Source organism: Drosophila serrata, unplaced genomic scaffold (genome assembly GCF_035046125.1).
Source record: "Drosophila serrata isolate PLE 108 unplaced genomic scaffold, ASM3504612v1 contig_276, whole genome shotgun sequence".
NCBI lineage: Eukaryota > Metazoa > Arthropoda > Insecta > Diptera > Drosophilidae > Drosophila > Drosophila serrata.
In genome coordinates this window covers 8912588-8935095 of record NW_028257174.1, presented here as the reverse complement: position 1 = coordinate 8935095, position 22508 = coordinate 8912588, and the positions used below count along the sequence as shown (strand labels likewise).

Here is a 22508-nt window from a genome sequence, read left to right as displayed (position 1 = left end):
AAGAGAGGAGAGCATTAAATAAGAGATCTTTCATTGGCATCTCTTCTAGACACTCACCGACACTCTCATTCTTTTGGTAAGCCGTAAAGAGCTTGTCTATCGACTCCGGCTCCATGTTATACAGCTTGCTCTCATCCAGCTCGCTCCAGACGGTGCCCTGGAGCTTGGCATCCGGCAGCTTGGACCATTGCTGGCGCCACACGGTGGCGGAGGCGGTGCACCCGGACAGGGCGGCGGTGGTGGTGGCATCATGGCTGGCGCCGTCGGTGGCGGTGGTATGGCCGAGGGCGGCGGCGGTGGCGGCGGCGACACAGCTCCATTGCAGCCAGTCAGACCGACCACCTGGTTATCGGGCATGCTGCACTCGGTGATCAGACGCTCCATACGGGCCCGTACCTACTGCTCGCTGAGCAGGCGCTGCTGCAAATCCTCCGCCCTCATTTCGGTGGTCTGCGCGTGCTGCACCGCCTGCGAATGCTGGGCGGACTCCTTCTCCAAACGTACGCGCATGCGTGCCAGACCAGTTTCAAGATCCTCCTTCTCCTGCATGCGCAGACCGAGCTCCAGCTCCTTCTTCGACAGCCACGACTGCACATCAAAGTTCTCACGTTCCAGCTCATCAGCACGCTTGCGTTCCTGGGCCAGTTGCTCTTCCTTGACCTCGGGATCGGAGTGACCAGTATCTGCGCATGAAAAGGGTTAAAATTAGCTCAGCTTGAGACAAGGACACTCAAGGAGTACTCACAGGGCAGCAGAAGCATGTGCTGCAGCAGAGAGAGCATGTGGGAATACGCGGGCAAATGGCTGACGAGGATGGTGCAGTTCTGGGCCCAGCCTCCATCGATCAATGAGTGCACCTTCTGCTTTGCTGGCTTGCCGTCAGTTGCACGCAGAACCTTATAGAAGCCATCGGTAGCCTGTGAAAAGAGAAGAGAACATTAAATAAGGGAAGATCTTTCATTGGAATCTCTTCTAGACACTCACCGACACTCACTCATTCTTTTGGTAAGCCGAAAACAGCTTGTCTATCGACTCCGACTCCATGATGTTATACAGCTTGCTCTCGTCCAGCTTGCTCCAGACGGTGCCCTGGAGCTTGGCATCCGGCAGCTTGGACCAGTTGAAGCTCTTTAATGGATTCGTGGGCAGTGGAACGTTCTTCTCTGTCAGCTCCACCTTGGGTGGCACAGGAGCTACAGTCAAAGGATAGAAATTAATTTATGTGACGCTCCTTGACTTGGTTTAACTCTGAACTCACCCATTGCTGGCGCCACACGGTGGCGGAGGCGGTGCACCCGGACAGGGCGGCGGTGGTGGTGGCATCATGGCTGGCGCCGTCGGTGGCGGTGGTATGGCCGAGGGCGGCGGTGGCGACACAGCTCCATTGCAGCCAGTCAGACCGACCACCTTCTGGTCATCGGATATGCTGCCCTGGGTAACCAGACACTCGAGACGGATTCGACCCTGCTGCTCACTAAGCAAGCGTGCTACAGATCTGCAAAAACGTTGGGAAATGACAAAATGGCTGTCACTTTTCGATAATATAGTGAAACATTTGAGGTCACACTACAAAAATGTAGGGAAAAATGACACTCACTTTTCGATATTAAAGTAGTGAACATAAGCTGGTCACACTACAAAAATGGTTATTCGATAACTTTCGATGACGACACATTTTCGCTATATAACTAGTTAGGCAGTCGATTTTCGGCCATCTCCTGCTTGTACTGGTACTTACGCTTAGAAACGATCACGTCCTTGATTCCAGCCCAATCGCCGTACTTCTTCTCGTGTATGGTGTAGGCCTTAAACAGCTACTGGGTTCGGTCCTTGGGCAGGTGATCCAGTGCGTATTTGTAGATGATGCGCGCCACAGCATGGTGGTGCCCTTGGCGGCACTGGACTTGGTGTCGGCCATCAATGGCCTGTGAAAAGAGAGGAGAGCATTAAATAAGAGATCTTTCATTGGCATCTCTTCTAGACACTCACCGACACTCTCATTCTTTTGGTAAGCCGTAAAGAGCTTGTCTATCGACTCCGGCTCCATGTTATACAGCTTGCTCTCATCCAGCTCGCTCCAGACGGTGCCCTGGAGCTTGGCATCCGGCAGCTTGGACCATTGCTGGCGCCACACGGTGGCGGAGGCGGTGCACCCGGACAGGGCGGCGGTGGTGGTGGCATCATGGCTGGCGCCGTCGGTGGCGGTGGTATGGCCGAGGGCGGCGGCGGTGGCGGCGGCGACACAGCTCCATTGCAGCCAGTCAGACCGACCACCTGGTTATCGGGCATGCTGCACTCGGTGATCAGACGCTCCATACGGGCCCGTACCTACTGCTCGCTGAGCAGGCGCTGCTGCAAATCCTCCGCCCTCATTTCGGTGGTCTGCGCGTGCTGCACCGCCTGCGAATGCTGGGCGGACTCCTTCTCCAAACGTACGCGCATGCGTGCCAGACCAGTTTCAAGATCCTCCTTCTCCTGCATGCGCAGACCGAGCTCCAGCTCCTTCTTCGACAGCCACGACTGCACATCAAAGTTCTCACGTTCCAGCTCATCAGCACGCTTGCGTTCCTGGGCCAGTTGCTCTTCCTTGACCTCGGGATCGGAGTGACCAGTATCTGCGCATGAAAAGGGTTAAAATTAGCTCAGCTTGAGACAAGGACACTCAAGGAGTACTCACAGGGCAGCAGAAGCATGTGCTGCAGCAGAGAGAGCATGTGGGAATACGCGGGCAAATGGCTGACGAGGATGGTGCAGTTCTGGGCCCAGCCTCCATCGATCAATGAGTGCACCTTCTGCTTTGCTGGCTTGCCGTCAGTTGCACGCAGAACCTTATAGAAGCCATCGGTAGCCTGTGAAAAGAGAAGAGAACATTAAATAAGGGAAGATCTTTCATTGGAATCTCTTCTAGACACTCACCGATACCGCATTCTTTTGGTAAGCCGAAAAGAATTTGTCTATCGACTCCAACTCCATATTGTTATACAGCTTGATTTCGTCCAGCTCGCTTCAGACGGTGCCCTAGATACAAAGGATAGAAATTAATTTATGTGACGTTCCTTAACTTGACTTAGCTCTGTACTCACCCATTGCTGGCGCATTACTGCAAATCCTCCGCCTTCATTTCGGCCGTCTGCACGCGCTGCACCGCCTGTGAATGCTGAGCGGACTCCTCCAAACGGTCGCGCATGCGTGACTCCTTTACTGATTCAAATTATATTTTCCTCTGCAAGAATCTAAAAATCCAAATTTTATTTCATCATTTTTATACCCTTGCATGGTATTATAATTTCACTCAAAAGTTTGGAACGCAGTAACGCCCTTATTAAGTAAACATATTCTTGATCAGCATCAACAGCTCTCTCCCTTTCTCCCTCTCTCTTACTCTCTCTGCCTCTTTTTATCCGGTAGGTCCAACTCCCAATGTGCATCTTCAGAGCTAACTCCTTCTCTGTATGTTTCTCTGCCTATCTCTTACTCTCTCGCTCTCACTTTCTCTGTTCTCTTGACTCGGGAACTATAAATAGAGCCACTTCGTTTGCCGCGACCTCAGTCTGTCCTAGGGGTACCTAGTGTTTACATCGATAGTGATAGTGATAGTGATTAAAAGAATGGCGTGGCCAATGGAATACATCTGGATAACCAGGAAGTGAACTTCGATATTATGAATACCCTAATTGAAGTCAACAAGATTCGAAGTCTACACTGGAAGGAAGTAAACAATGACGTGTTCTACACTCAGGTAAGTCTTAATCATGACAATTATATTATTGTATAGAAGGAAGTAAACTATGTCGTGTCCTCCACTGGGGTAAGCCTTAATCATGACAATTATATCATATACATATATAGATGCAATAGGAGGGGGATCAGGCCTTGGTCTAGATTCAGCTCTGCTAGCTATGCATTTATTTTTCAATTAATTCCCTAAATGCCATGGATCCCATTACTTAGTTTTAATTTAAAGTGATTCAGTAATTTGTATTGAAGATATCTACAAACGTATACTCAAAGTTAAAAGCCTAAATGAATTATAAGATCTTACTCTTTCGATAGTTTTAAAACTGACCCTGACCCTAGCTAGACCGACTCGGCTGATGATGCTGATCTAGAATATATATATAATATTTATAGGGTCGAAAATGACTCCTTCACAGTATTACAAGCTTTCGACAAAAATTAGAATAGTATAAAAACTCACCTGGCCAGGGATGAGCGCAACTTCTCCTGGGCGTCACAAGCTGTCTTGGCCTTATCCTCATCGTACCGGTTACAGTTGTATCAGGAGGAGCCGTGCGGCTCCCAGGAGCCGAGACAGAACCAACAGATCTCGTTCTTGCAATTCTGGTTCTTGCACACCACATGGTTGCAAACGCCGTCTTTCTCAATGGTTACACTGCACTTGGACACTCTTTGGTTCTGAGTTGTCGTCGCACTTCTTAATCCACTTCTTTAGCCAGCGACATTTGACCGGATCGGGATCGGATATAAGATCGCTGCTTGGCCGCTGCTCCACCTGCAGCACAACCTGCTGGACATACGCGATCGATCACTCGCCCATTTCTATCCAACTCCTGGGTGGACTGGACATTGCGCAGTTTTCCGTGTCCATAGCAGTCCACCTCAGAGTCCTCATCGTCATCGTCGTCCGCATCGGCCTCGTCGTCTGTGCTCAGCTGGCTGGAAACGAAAAAACGTAAGATAAGAGGATTCTTAAAAGCTTTGACGTGTTCTCACAGCTTGTCCAGCGAACCTTCAGTGTGTTGTGCCTGTTAATCTTGCACAGGCGCTTCAGCGCCTTGAGGTCCTGCAGCTTCTGCTGGATCTTCTGCTCGACGGGCACATACCCTAGGAGCAACGGCCTGCCCTCTGAGTCCGGCTCGATGGCTGCCGGTGAACGGCGATTTAGTGAGGCCAGTCGGAATCCGGAGGAATCATGTAGTTGCCTGTGGTATTTATAACCAACTTTGATACTTCGTAAAGGGAGCAATCGGCGCGGGCCAGTGACTTAATATCCTCGCTATGCTCATCCTCCGCCGATGGCGTGAACTTTAGCAGCTGCTCGACCATGTCGAGTGTCAGCTGCTCATTGCTGTCCATCAAAAGAATGGCCCTAGAAGAGGAGAGATTAGTATTTGGAATCAAGAGGTGACTAAAGCAATTCCTACTTTGATATCTCCATGTCACTCATCTTCAGCTTCCTGATCAGGATGGTGCAGTTCCGAGCCCATCTGGGACATTCGCTCCCATCAAAGTTCTCACGTTCCAGCTCATCAGCACGCTTGCGTGCCTGCGTAAGTTGCTCCTCCTTGACCAGCAGACGCACCAGATTGCCTACATCGATTTGCAGGGGCGACACATCAGGATCGTGAAAGGGTGAACTTCCGGTCCGCTGGTCGCTGCTCTACCTGCATCACAACCAGCTGGACTACGCGATTGATCAGCAGCCAGTGATTCGTGCAGTGACCAGAATCTGCGCATGAAAAGGGTTAAAATTAGCTCAGCTTGAGACAAGGACACTCAAGGAGTACTCACAGGGCAGCAGAAGCATGTGCTGCAGCAGAGAGAGCATGTGGGAATACGCGGGCAAATGGCTGACGAGGATGGTGCAGTTCTGGGCCCAGCCTCCATCGATCAATGAGTGCACCTTCTGCTTTGCTGGCTTGCCGTCAGTTGCACGCAGAACCTTATAGAAGCCATCGGTAGCCTGTGAAAAGAGAAGAGAACATTAAATAAGGGAAGATCTTTCATTGGAATCTCTTCTAGACACTCACCGACACTCACTCATTCTTTTGGTAAGCCGAAAACAGCTTGTCTATCGACTCCGACTCCATGATGTTATACAGCTTGCTCTCGTCCAGCTTGCTCCAGACGGTGCCCTGGAGCTTGGCATCCGGCAGCTTGGACCAGTTGAAGCTCTTTAATGGATTCGTGGGCAGTGGAACGTTCTTCTCTGTCAGCTCCACCTTGGGTGGCACAGGAGCTACAGTCAAAAGATAGAAATTAATTTATGCGACGCTCCTTGACTTGGTTTAACTCTGAACTCACCCATTGCTGGCGCCACACGGTGGCGGAGGCGGTGCACCCGGACAGGGCGGCGGTGGTGGTGGCATCATGGCTGGCGCCGTCGGTGGCAGTGGTATGGCCGAGGGCGGCGGTGGCGACACAGCTCCATTGCAGCCAGTCAGACCGACCACCTTCTGGTCATCGGATATGCTGCCCTGGGTAACCAGACACTCGAGACGGATTCGACCCTGCTGCTCACTAAGCAAGCGTGCTACAGATCTGCAAAAACGTTGGGAAATGACAAAATGGCTGTCACTTTTCGATAATATAGTGAAACATTTGAGGTCACACTACAAAAATGTAGGGAAAAATGACACTCACTTTTCGATATTAAAGTAGTGAACATAAGCTGGTCACACTACAAAAATGGTTATTCGATAACTTTCGATGACGACACATTTTCGCTATATAACTAGTTAGGCAGTCGATTTTCGGCCATCTCCTGCTTGTACTGGTACTTACGCTTAGAAACGATCACGTCCTTGATTCCAGCCCAATCGCCGTACTTCTTCTCGTGTATGGTGTAGGCCTTAAACAGCTACTGGGTTCGGTCCTTGGGCAGGTGATCCAGTGCGTATTTGTAGATGATGCGCGCCACAGCATGGTGGTGCCCTTGGCGGCACTGGACTTGGTGTCGGCCATCAATGGCCTGTGAAAAGAGAGGAGAGCATTAAATAAGAGATCTTTCATTGGCATCTCTTCTAGACACTCACCGACACTCTCATTCTTTTGGTAAGCCGTAAAGAGCTTGTCTATCGACTCCGGCTCCATGTTATACAGCTTGCTCTCATCCAGCTCGCTCCAGACGGTGCCCTGGAGCTTGGCATCCGGCAGCTTGGACCATTGCTGGCGCCACACGGTGGCGGAGGCGGTGCACCCGGACAGGGCGGCGGTGGTGGTGGCATCATGGCTGGCGCCGTCGGTGGCGGTGGTATGGCCGAGGGCGGCGGCGGTGGCGGCGGCGACACAGCTCCATTGCAGCCAGTCAGACCGACCACCTGGTTATCGGGCATGCTGCACTCGGTGATCAGACGCTCCATACGGGCCCGTACCTACTGCTCGCTGAGCAGGCGCTGCTGCAAATCCTCCGCCCTCATTTCGGTGGTCTGCGCGTGCTGCACCGCCTGCGAATGCTGGGCGGACTCCTTCTCCAAACGTACGCGCATGCGTGCCAGACCAGTTTCAAGATCCTCCTTCTCCTGCATGCGCAGACCGAGCTCCAGCTCCTTCTTCGACAGCCACGACTGCACATCAAAGTTCTCACGTTCCAGCTCATCAGCACGCTTGCGTTCCTGGGCCAGTTGCTCTTCCTTGACCTCGGGATCGGAGTGACCAGTATCTGCGCATGAAAAGGGTTAAAATTAGCTCAGCTTGAGACAAGGACACTCAAGGAGTACTCACAGGGCAGCAGAAGCATGTGCTGCAGCAGAGAGAGCATGTGGGAATAGGCGGGCAAATGGCTGACGAAGATGGTGCAGTTCTGGGCCCGGCGTCCATCAATCAATGAGTGCACCTTCTGCTTTGCTGGCTTGCCACCAGTTGCACGCAGAACCTTATAGGAGCCATCGGTACCCTGTGAAAAAAGAGAGCATTAAATAAGAGAAGATCTTTCATTGGAATCTCTTCTAGACACTCACCGATACCGCATTCTTTTGGTAAGCCGAAAAGAATTTGTCTATCGACTCCAACTCCATATTGTTATACAGCTTGATTTCGTCCAGCTCGCTTCAGACGGTGCCCTAGATACAAAGGATAGAAATTAATTTATGTGACGTTCCTTAACTTGACTTAGCTCTGTACTCACCCATTGCTGGCGCATTACTGCAAATCCTCCGCCTTCATTTCGGCCGTCTGCACGCGCTGCACCGCCTGTGAATGCTGAGCGGACTCCTCCAAACGGTCGCGCATGCGTGACTCCTTTACTGATTCAAATTATATTTTCCTCTGCAAGAATCTAAAAATCCAAATTTTATTTCATCATTTTTATACCCTTGCATGGTATTATAATTTCACTCAAAAGTTTGGAACGCAGTAACGCCCTTATTAAGTAAACATATTCTTGATCAGCATCAACAGCTCTCTCCCTTTCTCCCTCTCTCTTACTCTCTCTGCCTCTTTTTATCCGGTAGGTCCAACTCCCAATGTGCATCTTCAGAGCTAACTCCTTCTCTGTATGTTTCTCTGCCTATCTCTTACTCTCTCGCTCTCACTTTCTCTGTTCTCTTGACTCGGGAACTATAAATAGAGCCACTTCGTTTGCCGCGACCTCAGTCTGTCCTAGGGGTACCTAGTGTTTACATCGATAGTGATAGTGATAGTGATTAAAAGAATGGCGTGGCCAATGGAATACATCTGGATAACCAGGAAGTGAACTTCGATATTATGAATACCCTAATTGAAGTCAACAAGATTCGAAGTCTACACTGGAAGGAAGTAAACAATGACGTGTTCTACACTCAGGTAAGTCTTAATCATGACAATTATATTATTGTATAGAAGGAAGTAAACTATGTCGTGTCCTCCACTGGGGTAAGCCTTAATCATGACAATTATATCATATACATATATAGATGCAATAGGAGGGGGATCAGGCCTTGGTCTAGATTCAGCTCTGCTAGCTATGCATTTATTTTTCAATTAATTCCCTAAATGCCATGGATCCCATTACTTAGTTTTAATTTAAAGTGATTCAGTAATTTGTATTGAAGATATCTACAAACGTATACTCAAAGTTAAAAGCCTAAATGAATTATAAGATCTTACTCTTTCGATAGTTTTAAAACTGACCCTGACCCTAGCTAGACCGACTCGGCTGATGATGCTGATCTAGAATATATATATAATATTTATAGGGTCGAAAATGACTCCTTCACAGTATTACAAGCTTTCGACAAAAATTAGAATAGTATAAAAACTCACCTGGCCAGGGATGAGCGCAACTTCTCCTGGGCGTCACAAGCTGTCTTGGCCTTATCCTCATCGTACCGGTTACAGTTGTATCAGGAGGAGCCGTGCGACTCCCAGGAGCCGAGACAGAACCAACAGATCTCGTTCTTGCAATTCTGGTTCTTGCACACCACATGGTTGCAAACGCCGTCTTTCTCAATGGTTACACTGCACTTGGACACTCTTTGGTTCTGAGTTGTCGTCGCACTTCTTAATCCACTTCTTTAGCCAGCGACATTTGACCGGATCGGGATCGGATATAAGATCGCTGCTTGGCCGCTGCTCCACCTGCAGCACAACCTGCTGGACATACGCGATCGATCACTCGCCCATTTCTATCCAACTCCTGGGTGGACTAGACATTGCGCAGTTTTCCGTGTCCATAGCAGTCCACCTCAGAGTCCTCATCGTCATCGTCGTCCGCATCGGCCTCGTCGTCTGTGCTCAGCTGGCTGGAAACGAAAAAACGTAAGATAAGAGGATTCTTAAAAGCTTTGACGTGTTCTCACAGCTTGTCCAGCGAACCTTCAGTGTGTTGTGCCTGTTAATCTTGCACAGGCGCTTCAGCGCCTTGAGGTCCTGCAGCTTCTGCTGGATCTTCTGCTCGACGGGCACATACCCTTGGAGCAACGGCCTGCCCTCTGAGTCCGGCTCGATGGCTGCCGGTGAACGGCGATTTAGTGAGGCCAGTCGGAATCCGGAGGAATCATGTAGTTGCCTGTGGTATTTATAACCAACTTTGATACTTCGTAAAGGGAGCAATCGGCGCGGGCCAGTGACTTAATATCCTCGCTATGCTCATCCTCCGCCGATGGCGTGAACTTTAGCAGCTGCTCGACCATGTCGAGTGTCAGCTGCTCATTGCTGTCCATCAAAAGAATGGCCCTAGAAGAGGAGAGATTAGTATTTGGAATCAAGAGGTGACTAAAGCAATTCCTACTTTGATATCTCCATGTCACTCATCTTCAGCTTCCTGATCAGGATGGTGCAGTTCCGAGCCCATCTGGGACATTCGCTCCCATCAAAGTTCTCACGTTCCAGCTCATCAGCACGCTTGCGTGCCTGCGTAAGTTGCTCCTCCTTGACCAGCAGACGCACCAGATTGCCTACATCGATTTGCAGGGGCGACACATCAGGATCGTGAAAGGGTGAACTTCCGGTCCGCTGGTCGCTGCTCTACCTGCATCACAACCAGCTGGACTACGCGATTGATCAGCAGCCAGTGATTCGTGCAGTGACCAGAATCTGCGCATGAAAAGGGTTAAAATTAGCTCAGCTTGAGACAAGGACACTCAAGGAGTACTCACAGGGCAGCAGAAGCATGTGCTGCAGCAGAGAGAGCATGTGGGAATACGCGGGCAAATGGCTGACGAGGATGGTGCAGTTCTGGGCCCAGCCTCCATCGATCAATGAGTGCACCTTCTGCTTTGCTGGCTTGCCGTCAGTTGCACGCAGAACCTTATAGAAGCCATCGGTAGCCTGTGAAAAGAGAAGAGAACATTAAATAAGGGAAGATCTTTCATTGGAATCTCTTCTAGACACTCACCGACACTCACTCATTCTTTTGGTAAGCCGAAAACAGCTTGTCTATCGACTCCGACTCCATGATGTTATACAGCTTGCTCTCGTCCAGCTTGCTCCAGACGGTGCCCTGGAGCTTGGCATCCGGCAGCTTGGACCAGTTGAAGCTCTTTAATGGATTCGTGGGCAGTGGAACGTTCTTCTCTGTCAGCTCCACCTTGGGTGGCACAGGAGCTACAGTCAAAAGATAGAAATTAATTTATGCGACGCTCCTTGACTTGGTTTAACTCTGAACTCACCCATTGCTGGCGCCACACGGTGGCGGAGGCGGTGCACCCGGACAGGGCGGCGGTGGTGGTGGCATCATGGCTGGCGCCGTCGGTGGCAGTGGTATGGCCGAGGGCGGCGGTGGCGACACAGCTCCATTGCAGCCAGTCAGACCGACCACCTTCTGGTCATCGGATATGCTGCCCTGGGTAACCAGACACTCGAGACGGATTCGACCCTGCTGCTCACTAAGCAAGCGTGCTACAGATCTGCAAAAACGTTGGGAAATGACAAAATGGCTGTCACTTTTCGATAATATAGTGAAACATTTGAGGTCACACTACAAAAATGTAGGGAAAAATGACACTCACTTTTCGATATTAAAGTAGTGAACATAAGCTGGTCACACTACAAAAATGGTTATTCGATAACTTTCGATGACGACACATTTTCGCTATATAACTAGTTAGGCAGTCGATTTTCGGCCATCTCCTGCTTGTACTGGTACTTACGCTTAGAAACGATCACGTCCTTGATTCCAGCCCAATCGCCGTACTTCTTCTCGTGTATGGTGTAGGCCTTAAACAGCTACTGGGTTCGGTCCTTGGGCAGGTGATCCAGTGCGTATTTGTAGATGATGCGCGCCACAGCATGGTGGTGCCCTTGGCGGCACTGGACTTGGTGTCGGCCATCAATGGCCTGTGAAAAGAGAGGAGAGCATTAAATAAGAGATCTTTCATTGGCATCTCTTCTAGACACTCACCGACACTCTCATTCTTTTGGTAAGCCGTAAAGAGCTTGTCTATCGACTCCGGCTCCATGTTATACAGCTTGCTCTCATCCAGCTCGCTCCAGACGGTGCCCTGGAGCTTGGCATCCGGCAGCTTGGACCATTGCTGGCGCCACACGGTGGCGGAGGCGGTGCACCCGGACAGGGCGGCGGTGGTGGTGGCATCATGGCTGGCGCCGTCGGTGGCGGTGGTATGGCCGAGGGCGGCGGCGGTGGCGGCGGCGACACAGCTCCATTGCAGCCAGTCAGACCGACCACCTGGTTATCGGGCATGCTGCACTCGGTGATCAGACGCTCCATACGGGCCCGTACCTACTGCTCGCTGAGCAGGCGCTGCTGCAAATCCTCCGCCCTCATTTCGGTGGTCTGCGCGTGCTGCACCGCCTGCGAATGCTGGGCGGACTCCTTCTCCAAACGTACGCGCATGCGTGCCAGACCAGTTTCAAGATCCTCCTTCTCCTGCATGCGCAGACCGAGCTCCAGCTCCTTCTTCGACAGCCACGACTGCACATCAAAGTTCTCACGTTCCAGCTCATCAGCACGCTTGCGTTCCTGGGCCAGTTGCTCTTCCTTGACCTCGGGATCGGAGTGACCAGTATCTGCGCATGAAAAGGGTTAAAATTAGCTCAGCTTGAGACAAGGACACTCAAGGAGTACTCACAGGGCAGCAGAAGCATGTGCTGCAGCAGAGAGAGCATGTGGGAATACGCGGGCAAATGGCTGACGAGGATGGTGCAGTTCTGGGCCCAGCCTCCATCGATCAATGAGTGCACCTTCTGCTTTGCTGGCTTGCCGTCAGTTGCACGCAGAACCTTATAGAAGCCATCGGTAGCCTGTGAAAAGAGAAGAGAACATTAAATAAGGGAAGATCTTTCATTGGAATCTCTTCTAGACACTCACCGACACTCACTCATTCTTTTGGTAAGCCGAAAACAGCTTGTCTATCGACTCCGACTCCATGATGTTATACAGCTTGCTCTCGTCCAGCTTGCTCCAGACGGTGCCCTGGAGCTTGGCATCCGGCAGCTTGGACCAGTTGAAGCTCTTTAATGGATTCGTGGGCAGTGGAACGTTCTTCTCTGTCAGCTCCACCTTGGGTGGCACAGGAGCTACAGTCAAAGGATAGAAATTAATTTATGTGACGCTCCTTGACTTGGTTTAACTCTGAACTCACCCATTGCTGGCGCCACACGGTGGCGGAGGCGGTGCACCCGGACAGGGCGGCGGTGGTGGTGGCATCATGGCTGGCGCCGTCGGTGGCGGTGGTATGGCCGAGGGCGGCGGTGGCGACACAGCTCCATTGCAGCCAGTCAGACCGACCACCTTCTGGTCATCGGATATGCTGCCCTGGGTAACCAGACACTCGAGACGGATTCGACCCTGCTGCTCACTAAGCAAGCGTGCTACAGATCTGCAAAAACGTTGGGAAATGACAAAATGGCTGTCACTTTTCGATAATATAGTGAAACATTTGAGGTCACACTACAAAAATGTAGGGAAAAATGACACTCACTTTTCGATATTAAAGTAGTGAACATAAGCTGGTCACACTACAAAAATGGTTATTCGATAACTTTCGATGACGACACATTTTCGCTATATAACTAGTTAGGCAGTCGATTTTCGGCCATCTCCTGCTTGTACTGGTACTTACGCTTAGAAACGATCACGTCCTTGATTCCAGCCCAATCGCCGTACTTCTTCTCGTGTATGGTGTAGGCCTTAAACAGCTACTGGGTTCGGTCCTTGGGCAGGTGATCCAGTGCGTATTTGTAGATGATGCGCGCCACCGCCGCCGCCCTCGGCTGTGGCGGCGGCGACACAGCTCCATTGCAGCCAGTCAGACCGACCACCTGGTTATCGGGCATGCTGCACTCGGTGATCAGACGCTTCAGACGGGCCCGTACCTACTGCTCGCTGAGCAGGCGCTGCTGCAAATCCTCCGCCCTCATTTCGGTGGTCTCCGCGTGCTGCACCGCCTGCGAATGCTGGGCGGACTCCTTCTCCAAACGTACGCGCATGCGTGCCAGACCAGTTTCAAGATCCTCCTTCTCCTGCATGCGCAGACCGAGCTCCAGCTCCTTCTTCGACAGCCACGACTGCACATCAAAGTTCTCACGTTCCAGCTCATCAGCACACTTGCGTTCCTGGGCCAGTTGCTCTTCCTTGACCTCGGGATCGGAGTGACCAGTATCTGCGCATGAAAAGGGTTAAAATTAGCTCAGCTTAAGACAAGGACACTCAAGGAGTACTCACAGGGCAGCAGAAGCATATGCTGCAGCAGAGAGAGCATGTGGGAATAGGCGGGCAAATGACTGACGAAGATGGTGCAGTTCTGGGCCCGGCGTCCATCGATCAATGAGTGCACCTTCTGCTTTGCTGGCTTGCCACCAGTTGCACGCAGAACCTTATAGGAGCCATCGGTACCCTGTGAAAAAAGAGAGCATTAAATAAGAGAAGATCTTTCATTGGAATCTCTTCTAGACACTCACCGATACCGCATTCTTTTGGTAAGCCGAAAAGAATTTGTCTATAGACTCCAACTCCATATTGTTATACAGCTTGATTTCGTCCAGCTCGCTTCAGACGGTGCCCTAGATACAAAGGATAGAAATTAATTTATGTGACGTTCCTTAACTTGACTTAGCTCTGTACTCACCCATTGCTGGCGCATTACTGCAAATCCTCCGCCTTCATTTCGGCCGTCTGCACGCGCTGCACCGCCTGTGAATGCTGAGCGGACTCCTCCAAACGGTCGCGCATGCGTGACTCCTTTACTGATTCAAATTATATTTTCCTCTGCAAGAATCTAAAAATCCAAATTTTATTTCATCATTTTTATACCCTTGCATGGTATTATAATTTCACTCAAAAGTTTGGAACGCAGTAACGCCCTTATTAAGTAAACATATTCTTGATCAGCATCAACAGCTCTCTCCCTTTCTCCCTCTCTCTTACTCTCTCTGCCTCTTTTTATCCGGTAGGTCCAACTCCCAATGTGCATCTTCAGAGCTAACTCCTTCTCTGTATGTTTCTCTGCCTATCTCTTACTCTCTCGCTCTCACTTTCTCTGTTCTCTTGACTCGGGAACTATAAATAGAGCCACTTCGTTCGCCGCGACCTCAGTCTGTCCTAGGGGTACCTAGTGTTTACATCGATAGTGATAGTGATAGTGATTAAAAGAATGGCGTGGCCAATGGAATACATCTGGATAACCAGGAAGTGAACTTCGATATTATGAATACCCTAATTGAAGTCAACAAGATTCGAAGTCTACACTGGAAGGAAGTAAACAATGACGTGTTCTACACTCAGGTAAGTCTTAATCATGACAATTATATTATTGTATGGAAGGAAGTAAACTATGTCGTGTCCTCCACTGGGGTAAGCCTTAATCATGACAATTATATCATATACATATATAGATGCAATAGGAGGGGGATCAGGCCTTGGTCTAGATTCAGCTCTGCAAGCTATGCATTTATTTTTCAATTAATTCCCTAAATGCCATGGATCCCATTACTTAGTTTTAATTTAAAGTGATTCAGTAATTTGTATTGAAGATATCTACAAACGTATACTCAAAGTTAAAAGCCTAAATGAATTATAAGATCTTACTCTTTCGATAGTTTTAAAACTGACCCTGACCCTAGCTAGACCGACTCGGCTGATGATGCTGATCTAGAATATATATATAATATTTATAGGGTCGAAAATGACTCCTTCACAGTATTACAAGCTTTCGACAAAAATTAGAATAGTATAAAAACTCACCTGGCCAGGGATGAGCGCAACTTCTCCTGGGCGTCACAAGCTGTCTTGGCCTTATCCTCATCGTACCGGTTACAGTTGTATCAGGAGGAGCCGTGCGACTCCCAGGAGCCGAGACAGAACCAACAGATCTCGTTCTTGCAATTCTGGTTCTTGCACACCACATGGTTGCAAACGCCGTCTTTCTCAATGGTTACACTGCACTTGGACACTCTTTGGTTCTGAGTTGTCGTCGCACTTCTTAATCCACTTCTTTAGCCAGCGACATTTGACCGGATCGGGATCGGATATAAGATCGCTGCTTGGCCGCTGCTCCACCTGCAGCACAACCTGCTGGACATACGCGATCGATCACTCGCCCATTTCTATCCAACTCCTGGGTGGACTGGACATTGCGCAGTTTTCCGTGTCCATAGCAGTCCACCTCAGAGTCCTCATCGTCATCGTCGTCCGCATCGGCCTCGTCGTCTGTGCTCAGCTGGCTGGAAACGAAAAAACGTAAGATAAGAGGATTCTTAAAAGCTTTGACGTGTTCTCACAGCTTGTCCAGCGAAGCCTTCAGTGTGTTGTGCCTGTTAATCTTGCACAGGCGCTTCAGCGCCTTGAGGTCCTGCAGCTTCTGCTGGATCTTCTGCTCGACGGGCACATACCCTTGGAGCAACGGCCTGCCCTCTGAGTCCGGCTCGATGGCTGCCGGTGAACGGCGATTTAGTGAGGCCAGTCGGAATCCGGAGGAATCATGTAGTTGCCTGTGGTATTTATAACCAACTTTGATACTTCGTAAAGGGAGCAATCGGCGCGGGCCAGTGACTTAATATCCTCGCTATGCTCATCCTCCGCCGATGGCGTGAACTTTAGCAGCTGCTCGACCATGTCGAGTGTCAGCTGCTCATTGCTGTCCATCAAAAGAATGGCCCTAGAAGAGAAGAGATTAGTATTTGGAATCAAGAGGTGACTAAAGCAACTCCTACTTTGATATCTCCATGTCACTCATCTTCAGCTTCCTGATCAGGATGGTGCAGTTCCGAGCCCATCTGGGACATTCGCTCCCATCAAAGTTCTCACGTTCCAGCTCATCAGCACGCTTGCGTGCCTGCGTAAGTTGCTCCTCCTTGACCAGCAGACGCACCAGATTGCCTACATCGATTTGCAGGGGCGACACATCAGGATCGTGAAAGGGTGAACTTCCGGTCCGCTGGTCGCTGCTCTACCTGCATCACAACCAGCTGGACTACGCGATTGATCAGCAGCCAGTGATTCGTGCAGTGACCAGAATCTGCGCATGAAAAGGGTTAAAATTAGCTCAGCTTGAGACAAGGACACTTAAGGAGTACTCACAGGGCAGCAGAAGCATGTGCTGCAGCAGAGAGAGCATGTGGGAATACGCGGGCAAATGGCTGACGAGGATGGTGCAGTTCTGGGCCCAGCCTCCATCGATCAATGAGTGCACCTTCTGCTTTGCTGGCTTGCCGTCAGTTGCACGCAGAACCTTATAGGAGCCATCGGTAGCCTGTGAAAAGAGAAGAGAACATTAAATAAGGGAAGATCTTTCATTGGAATCTCTTCTAGACACTCACCGACACTCACTCATTCTTTTGGTAAGCCGAAAACAGCTTGTCTATCGACTCCGACTCCATGATGTTATACAGCTTGCTCTCGTCCAGCTTGCTCCAGACGGTGCCCTGGAGCTTGGCATCCGGCAGCTTGGACCAGTTGAAGCTCTTTAATGGATTCGTGGGCAGTGGAACGTTCTTCTCTGTCAGCTCCACCTTGGGTGGCACAGGAGCTACAGTCAAAGGATAGAAATTAATTTATGTGACGCTCCTTGACTTGGTTTAACTCTGAACTCACCCATTGCTGGCGCCACACGGTGGCGGAGGCGGTGCACCCGGACAGGGCGGCGGTGGTGGTGGCATCATGGCTGGCGCCGTCGGTGGCGGTGGTATGGCCGAGGGCGGCGGTGGCGACACAGCTCCATTGCAGCCAGTCAGACCGACCACCTTCTGGTCATCGGATATGCTGCCCTGGGTAACCAGACACTCGAGACGGATTCGACCCTGCTGCTCACTAAGCAAGCGTGCTACAGATCTGCAAAAACGTTGGGAAATGACAAAATGGCTGTCACTTTTCGATAATATAGTGAAACATTTGAGGTCACACTACAAAAATGTAGGGAAAAATGACACTCACTTTTCGATATTAAAGTAGTGAACATAAGCTGGTCACACTTACTTTAAATTAAGATAAAATGAGCTGGTCACACTACAAAAATGGCTATTCGATAACTTTCGATGACGACACATTTTCGCTATATAACTAGTTAGGCAGTCGATTTTCGGCCATCTCCTGCTTGTACTGGTACTTACGCTTAGAAACGATCACGTCCTTGATTCCAGCCCAATCGCCGTACTTCTTCTCGTGTATGGTGTAGGCCTTAAACAGCTACTGGGTTCGGTCCTTGGGCAGGTGATCCAGTGCGTATTTGTAGATGATGCGCGCCACCGCCGCCGCCCTCGGCTGTGGCGGCGGCGACACAGCTCCATTGCAGCCAGTCAGACCGACCACCTGGTTATCGGGCATGCTGCACTCGGTGATCAGACGCTTCAGACGGGCCCGTACCTACTGCTCGCTGAGCAGGCGCTGCTGCAAATCCTCCGCCCTCATTTCGGTGGTCTCCGCGTGCTGCACCGCCTGCGAATGCTGGGCGGACTCCTTCTCCAAACGTACGCGCATGCGTGCCAGACCAGTTTCAAGATCCTCCTTCTCCTGCATGCGCAGACCGAGCTCCAGCTCCTTCTTCGACAGCCACGACTGCACATCAAAGTTCTCACGTTCCAGCTCATCAGCACACTTGCGTTCCTGGGCCAGTTGCTCTTCCTTGACCTCGGGATCGGAGTGACCAGTATCTGCGCATGAAAAGGGTTAAAATTAGCTCAGCTTAAGACAAGGACACTCAAGGAGTACTCACAGGGCAGCAAAAGCATATGCTGCAGCAGAGAGAGCATGTGGGAATAGGCGGGCAAATGACTGACGAAGATGGTGCAGTTCTGGGCCCGGCGTCCATCGATCAATGAGTGCACCTTCTGCTTTGCTGGCTTGCCACCAGTTGCACGCAGAACCTTATAGGAGCCATCGGTACCCTGTGAAAAAAGAGAGCATTAAATAAGAGAAGATCTTTCATTGGAATCTCTTCTAGACACTCACCGATACCGCATTCTTTTGGTAAGCCGAAAAGAATTTGTCTATCGACTCCAACTCCATATTGTTATACAGCTTGATTTCGTCCAGCTCGCTTCAGACGGTGCCCTAGATACAAAGGATAGAAAATAATTTATGTGACGTTCCTTAACTTGACTTAGCTCTGTACTCACCCATTGCTGGCGCATTACTGCAAATCCTCCGCCTTCATTTCGGCCGTCTGCACGCGCTGCACCGCCTGTGAATGCTGAGCGGACTCCTCCAAACGGTCGCGCATGCGTGACTCCTTTACTGATTCAAATTATATTTTCCTCTGCAAGAATCTAAAAATCCAAATTTTATTTCATCATTTTTATACCCTTGCATGGTATTATAATTTCACTCAAAAGTTTGGAACGCAGTAACGCCCTTATTAAGTAAACATATTCTTGATCAGCATCAACAGCTCTCTCCCTTTCTCCCTCTCTCTTACTCTCTCTGCCTCTTTTTATCCGGTAGGTCCAACTCCCAATGTGCATCTTCAGAGCTAACTCCTTCTCTGTATGTTTCTCTGCCTATCTCTTACTCTCTCGCTCTCACTTTCTCTGTTCTCTTGACTCGGGAACTATAAATAGAGCCACTTCGTTCGCCGCGACCTCAGTCTGTCCTAGGGGTACCTAGTGTTTACATCGATAGTGATAGTGATAGTGATTAAAAGAATGGCGTGGCCAATGGAATACATCTGGATAACCAGGAAGTGAACTTCGATATTATGAATACCCTAATTGAAGCCAACAAGATTCGAAGTCTACACTGGAAGGAAGTAAACAATGACGTGTTCTACACTCAGGTAAGTCTTAATCATGACAATTATATTATTGTATGGAAGGAAGTAAACTATGTCGTGTCCTCCACTGGGGTAAGCCTTAATCATGACAATTATATCATATACATATATAGATGCAATAGGAGGGGGATCAGGCCTTGGTCTAGATTCAGCTCTGCTAGCTATGCATTTATTTTTCAATTAATTCCCTAAATGCCATGGATCCCATTACTTAGTTTTAATTTAAAGTGATTCAGTAATTTGTATTGAAGATATCTACAAACGTATACTCAAAGTTAAAAGCCTAAATGAATTATAAGATCTTACTCTTTCGATAGTTTTAAAACTGACCCTGACCCTAGCTAGACCGACTCGGCTGATGATGCTGATCTAGAATATATATATAATATTTATAGGGTCGAAAATGACTCCTTCACAGTATTACAAGCTTTCGACAAAAATTAGAATAGTATAAAAACTCACCTGGCCAGGGATGAGCGCAACTTCTCCTGGGCGTCACGAGCTGTCTTGGCCTTATCCTCATCGTACCGGTTACAGTTGTATCAGGAGGAGCCGTGCGGCTCCCAGGAGCCGAGACAGAACCAACAGATCTCGTTCTTGCAATTCTGGTTCTTGCACACCACATGGTTGCAAACGCCGTCTTTCTCAATGGTTACACTGCACTTGGACACTCTTTGGTTATGAGTTGTCGTCGCACTTCTTTAGCCAGCGACATTTGACCGGATCGGGATCGGATATAAGATCGCTGCTTGGCCGCTGCTCCACCTGCAGCACAACCTGCTGGACATACGCGATCGATCACTCGCCCATTTCTATCCAACTCCTGGGTGGACTGGACATTGCGCAGTTTTCCGTGTCCATAGCAGTCCACCTCAGAGTCCTCATCGTCATCGTCGTCCGCATCGGCCTCGTCGTCTGTGCTCAGCTGGCTGGAAACGAAAAAACGTAAGATAAGAGGATTCTTAAAAGCTTTGACGTGTTCTCACAGCTTGTCCAGCAAAGCCTTCAGTGTGTTGTGCCTGTTAATCTTGCACAGGCGCTTCAGCGCCTTGAGGTCCTGCAGCTTCTGCTGGATCTTCTGCTCGACGGGCACATACCCTTGGAGCAACGGCCTGCCCTCTGAGTCCGGCTCGATGGCTGCCGGTGAACGGCGATTTAGTGAGGCCAGTCGGAATCCGGAGGAATCATGTAGTTGCCTGTGGTATTTATAACCAACTTTGATACTTCGTAAAGGGAGCAATCGGCGCGGGCCAGTGACTTAATATCCTCGCTATGCTCATCCTCCGCCGATGGCGTGAACTTTAGCAGCTGCTCGACCATGTCGAGTGTCAGCTGCTCATTGCTGTCCATCAAAAGAATGGCCCTAGAAGAGAAGAGATTAGTATTTGGAATCAAGAGGTGACTAAAGCAACTCCTACTTTGATATCTCCATGTCACTCATCTTCAGCTTCCTGATCAGGATGGTGCAGTTCCGAGCCCATCTGGGACATTCGCTCCCATCAAAGTTCTCACGTTCCAGCTCATCAGCACGCTTGCGTGCCTGCGTAAGTTGCTCCCCCTTGACCAGCAGACGCACCAGATTGCCTACATCGATTTGCAGGGGCGACACATCAGGATCGTGAAAGGGTGAACTTCCGGTCCGCTGGTCGCTGCTCTACCTGCATCACAACCAGCTGGACTACGCGATTGATCAGCAGCCAGTGATTCGTGCAGTGACCAGAATCTGCGCATGAAAAGGGTTAAAATTAGCTCAGCTTGAGACAAGGACACTCAAGGAGTACTCACAGGGCAGCAGAAGCATGTGCTGCAGCAGAGAGAGCATGTGGGAATACGCGGGCAAATGGCTGACGAGGATGGTGCAGTTCTGGGCCCAGCCTCCATCGATCAATGAGTGCACCTTCTGCTTTGCTGGCTTGCCGTCAGTTGCACGCAGAACCTTATAGAAGCCATCGGTAGCCTGTGAAAAGAGAAGAGAACATTAAATAAGGGAAGATCTTTCATTGGAATCTCTTCTAGACACTCACCGACACTCACTCATTCTTTTGGTAAGCCGAAAACAGCTTGTCTATCGACTCCGACTCCATGATGTTATACAGCTTGCTCTCGTCCAGCTTGCTCCAGACGGTGCCCTGGAGCTTGGCATCCGGCAGCTTGGACCAGTTGAAGCTCTTTAATGGATTCGTGGGCAGTGGAACGTTCTTCTCTGTCAGCTCCACCTTGGGTGGCACAGGAGCTACAGTCAAAGGATAGAAATTAATTTATGTGACGCTCCTTGACTTGGTTTAACTCTGAACTCACCCATTGCTGGCGCCACACGGTGGCGGAGGCGGTGCACCCGGACAGGGCGGCGGTGGTGGTGGCATCATGGCTGGCGCCGTCGGTGGCGGTGGTATGGCCGAGGGCGGCGGTGGCGACACAGCTCCATTGCAGCCAGTCAGACCGACCACCTTCTGGTCATCGGATATGCTGCCCTGGGTAACCAGACACTCGAGACGGATTCGACCCTGCTGCTCACTAAGCAAGCGTGCTACAGATCTGCAAAAACGTTGGGAAATTACAAAATGGCTGTCACTTTTCGATAATATAGTGAAACATTTGAGGTCACACTACAAAAATATAGGGAAAAATGACACTCACTTTTCGATATTAAAGTAGTGAACATAAGCTGGTCACACTACAAAAATGGTTATTCGATAACTTTCGATGACGACACATTTTCGCTATATAACTAGTTAGGCAGTCGATTTTCGGCCATCTCCTGCTTGTACTGGTACTTACGCTTAGAAACGATCACGTCCTTGATTCCAGCCCAATCGCCGTACTTCTTCTCGTGTATGGTGTAGGCCTTAAACAGCTACTGGGTTCGGTCCTTGGGCAGGTGATCCAGTGCGTATTTGTAGATGATGCGCGCCACAGCATGGTGGTGCCCTTGGCGGCACTGGACTTGGTGTCGGCCATCAATGGCCTGTGAAAAGAGAGGAGAGCATTAAATAAGAGATCTTTCATTGGCATCTCTTCTAGACACTCACCGACACTCTCATTCTTTTGGTAAGCCGTAAAGAGCTTGTCTATCGACTCCGGCTCCATGTTATACAGCTTGCTCTCATCCAGCTCGCTCCAGACGGT

At 49.9% G+C, this 22508-nt stretch overlaps 5 protein-coding genes and 2 pseudogenes across 7 annotated transcripts; all 7 read right to left on the bottom strand.

Moving 5' to 3' along the window:
- Positions 1-164: 164 nt before the first annotated feature.
- LOC147643330 (uncharacterized) lies at positions 165-1925 on the bottom strand. The gene is made up of 5 exons (XM_086836209.1): positions 1739-1925; positions 1259-1495; positions 985-1193; positions 746-917; positions 165-683 (listed from the first exon to the last, which is right to left on the bottom strand). Exons 4-5 carry the CDS (start codon positions 780-782, stop codon positions 397-399), a joined length of 324 nt encoding a protein of 107 aa, XP_086692335.1. The 5' UTR covers positions 783-917; positions 985-1193; positions 1259-1495; positions 1739-1925; the 3' UTR covers positions 165-396.
- Positions 1926-2096: 171 nt separating this feature from the next.
- Positions 2097-4876, bottom strand: LOC110181730 (uncharacterized). Its single transcript, XM_086836205.1, has 6 exons — positions 4735-4876; positions 4199-4677; positions 3084-3233; positions 2917-3018; positions 2678-2849; positions 2097-2615 (listed from the first exon to the last, which is right to left on the bottom strand). The coding sequence occupies exons 4-6, from the start codon at positions 2971-2973 to the stop codon at positions 2329-2331; spliced, it is 516 nt and encodes a 171-aa protein (XP_086692331.1). The 5' UTR covers positions 2974-3018; positions 3084-3233; positions 4199-4677; positions 4735-4876; the 3' UTR covers positions 2097-2328.
- A 26-nt stretch (positions 4877-4902) lies between these two features.
- LOC110181733 (disheveled-associated activator of morphogenesis 1-A-like) lies at positions 4903-10615 on the bottom strand (annotated as a pseudogene).
- A 1888-nt stretch (positions 10616-12503) lies between these two features.
- Positions 12504-15503, bottom strand: LOC110181732 (uncharacterized). Its single transcript, XM_086836207.1, has 7 exons — positions 15362-15503; positions 14247-14396; positions 14080-14181; positions 13844-14015; positions 13242-13781; positions 12762-12998; positions 12504-12696 (listed from the first exon to the last, which is right to left on the bottom strand). The coding sequence occupies exons 3-5, from the start codon at positions 14134-14136 to the stop codon at positions 13495-13497; spliced, it is 516 nt and encodes a 171-aa protein (XP_086692333.1). The 5' UTR covers positions 14137-14181; positions 14247-14396; positions 15362-15503; the 3' UTR covers positions 12504-12696; positions 12762-12998; positions 13242-13494.
- Positions 15389-21345, bottom strand: LOC147643328 (disheveled-associated activator of morphogenesis 1-like; annotated as a pseudogene). The gene is made up of 9 exons (XR_015272215.1): positions 21168-21345; positions 20947-21105; positions 17924-18241; positions 17228-17361; positions 16930-17182; positions 16744-16868; positions 16330-16362; positions 15898-16274; positions 15389-15840 (listed from the first exon to the last, which is right to left on the bottom strand). The product of XR_015272215.1 is annotated as a disheveled-associated activator of morphogenesis 1-like (transcript).
- On the bottom strand, positions 18576-20872 carry LOC147643329 (uncharacterized). Its single transcript, XM_086835196.1, has 6 exons — positions 20820-20872; positions 20641-20745; positions 20369-20578; positions 19845-20311; positions 18730-18879; positions 18576-18664 (listed from the first exon to the last, which is right to left on the bottom strand). The coding sequence occupies exons 1-4, from the start codon at positions 20870-20872 to the stop codon at positions 20035-20037; spliced, it is 645 nt and encodes a 214-aa protein (XP_086691322.1). The 3' UTR covers positions 18576-18664; positions 18730-18879; positions 19845-20034.
- On the bottom strand, positions 21203-22302 carry LOC110181734 (disheveled-associated activator of morphogenesis 1-like). 2 transcript variants are annotated; one of them, XM_020949594.2, is made up of 4 exons: positions 22161-22301; positions 21681-21917; positions 21407-21615; positions 21203-21339 (listed from the first exon to the last, which is right to left on the bottom strand). In XM_020949594.2, exons 2-3 carry the CDS (start codon positions 21682-21684, stop codon positions 21413-21415), a joined length of 207 nt encoding a protein of 68 aa, XP_020805253.2. In that variant the 5' UTR covers positions 21685-21917; positions 22161-22301; the 3' UTR covers positions 21203-21339; positions 21407-21412. The 2 variants fall into 2 exon arrangements, with proteins under 2 accessions (XP_020805253.2, XP_086692340.1); XM_086836214.1 differs by lacking the exon at positions 21203-21339 and having other exon boundaries at positions 21423-21615; positions 22161-22302.
- Positions 22303-22508: the final 206 nt, after the last annotated feature.

Excerpts from the sequence above, each read along its gene's own strand:
- LOC110181734 (XM_086836214.1), bottom strand. The coding sequence starts at position 21,748 with ATGATGCCACCACCACCGCCGCCCTGTCCGGGTGCACCGCCTCCGCCA. Across the intron at positions 21,616-21,680 it reads CCGTGTGGCGCCAGCAATGG|CTCCTGTGCCACCCAAGGTG; the intron begins GTGAGTTCAGAG and ends CTTTGACTGTAG.
- LOC110181730 (XM_086836205.1), bottom strand. The coding sequence starts at position 2,973 with ATGGAGTTGGAGTCGATAGACAAATTCTTTTCGGCTTACCAAAAGAAT. Across the intron at positions 2,850-2,916 it reads ACCAAAAGAATGCGGTATCG|GCTACCGATGGCTTCTATAA; the intron begins GTGAGTGTCTAG and ends CTCTTTTCACAG. Across the intron at positions 2,616-2,677 it reads GCACATGCTTCTGCTGCCCT|ATACTGGTCACTCCGATCCC; the intron begins GTGAGTACTCCT and ends TTTCATGCGCAG.
- LOC110181732 (XM_086836207.1), bottom strand. The coding sequence starts at position 14,136 with ATGGAGTTGGAGTCTATAGACAAATTCTTTTCGGCTTACCAAAAGAAT. Across the intron at positions 14,016-14,079 it reads ACCAAAAGAATGCGGTATCG|GGTACCGATGGCTCCTATAA; the intron begins GTGAGTGTCTAG and ends CTTTTTTCACAG. Across the intron at positions 13,782-13,843 it reads GCATATGCTTCTGCTGCCCT|ATACTGGTCACTCCGATCCC; the intron begins GTGAGTACTCCT and ends TTTCATGCGCAG.
- LOC147643330 (XM_086836209.1), bottom strand. The coding sequence starts at position 782 with ATGCTCTCTCTGCTGCAGCACATGCTTCTGCTGCCCT. Across the intron at positions 684-745 it reads GCACATGCTTCTGCTGCCCT|ATACTGGTCACTCCGATCCC; the intron begins GTGAGTACTCCT and ends TTTCATGCGCAG.
- LOC147643329 (XM_086835196.1), bottom strand. The coding sequence starts at position 20,872 with ATGTCCCAGATGGGCTCGGAACTGCACCATCCTGATCAGGAAGCTGAA. Across the intron at positions 20,746-20,819 it reads GATCAGGAAGCTGAAGATGA|GGCCATTCTTTTGATGGACA; the intron begins GTGACATGGAGA and ends CTTCTCTTCTAG. Across the intron at positions 20,312-20,368 it reads AAGGCTTTGCTGGACAAGCT|CCAGCTGAGCACAGACGACG; the intron begins GTGAGAACACGT and ends TTTCGTTTCCAG.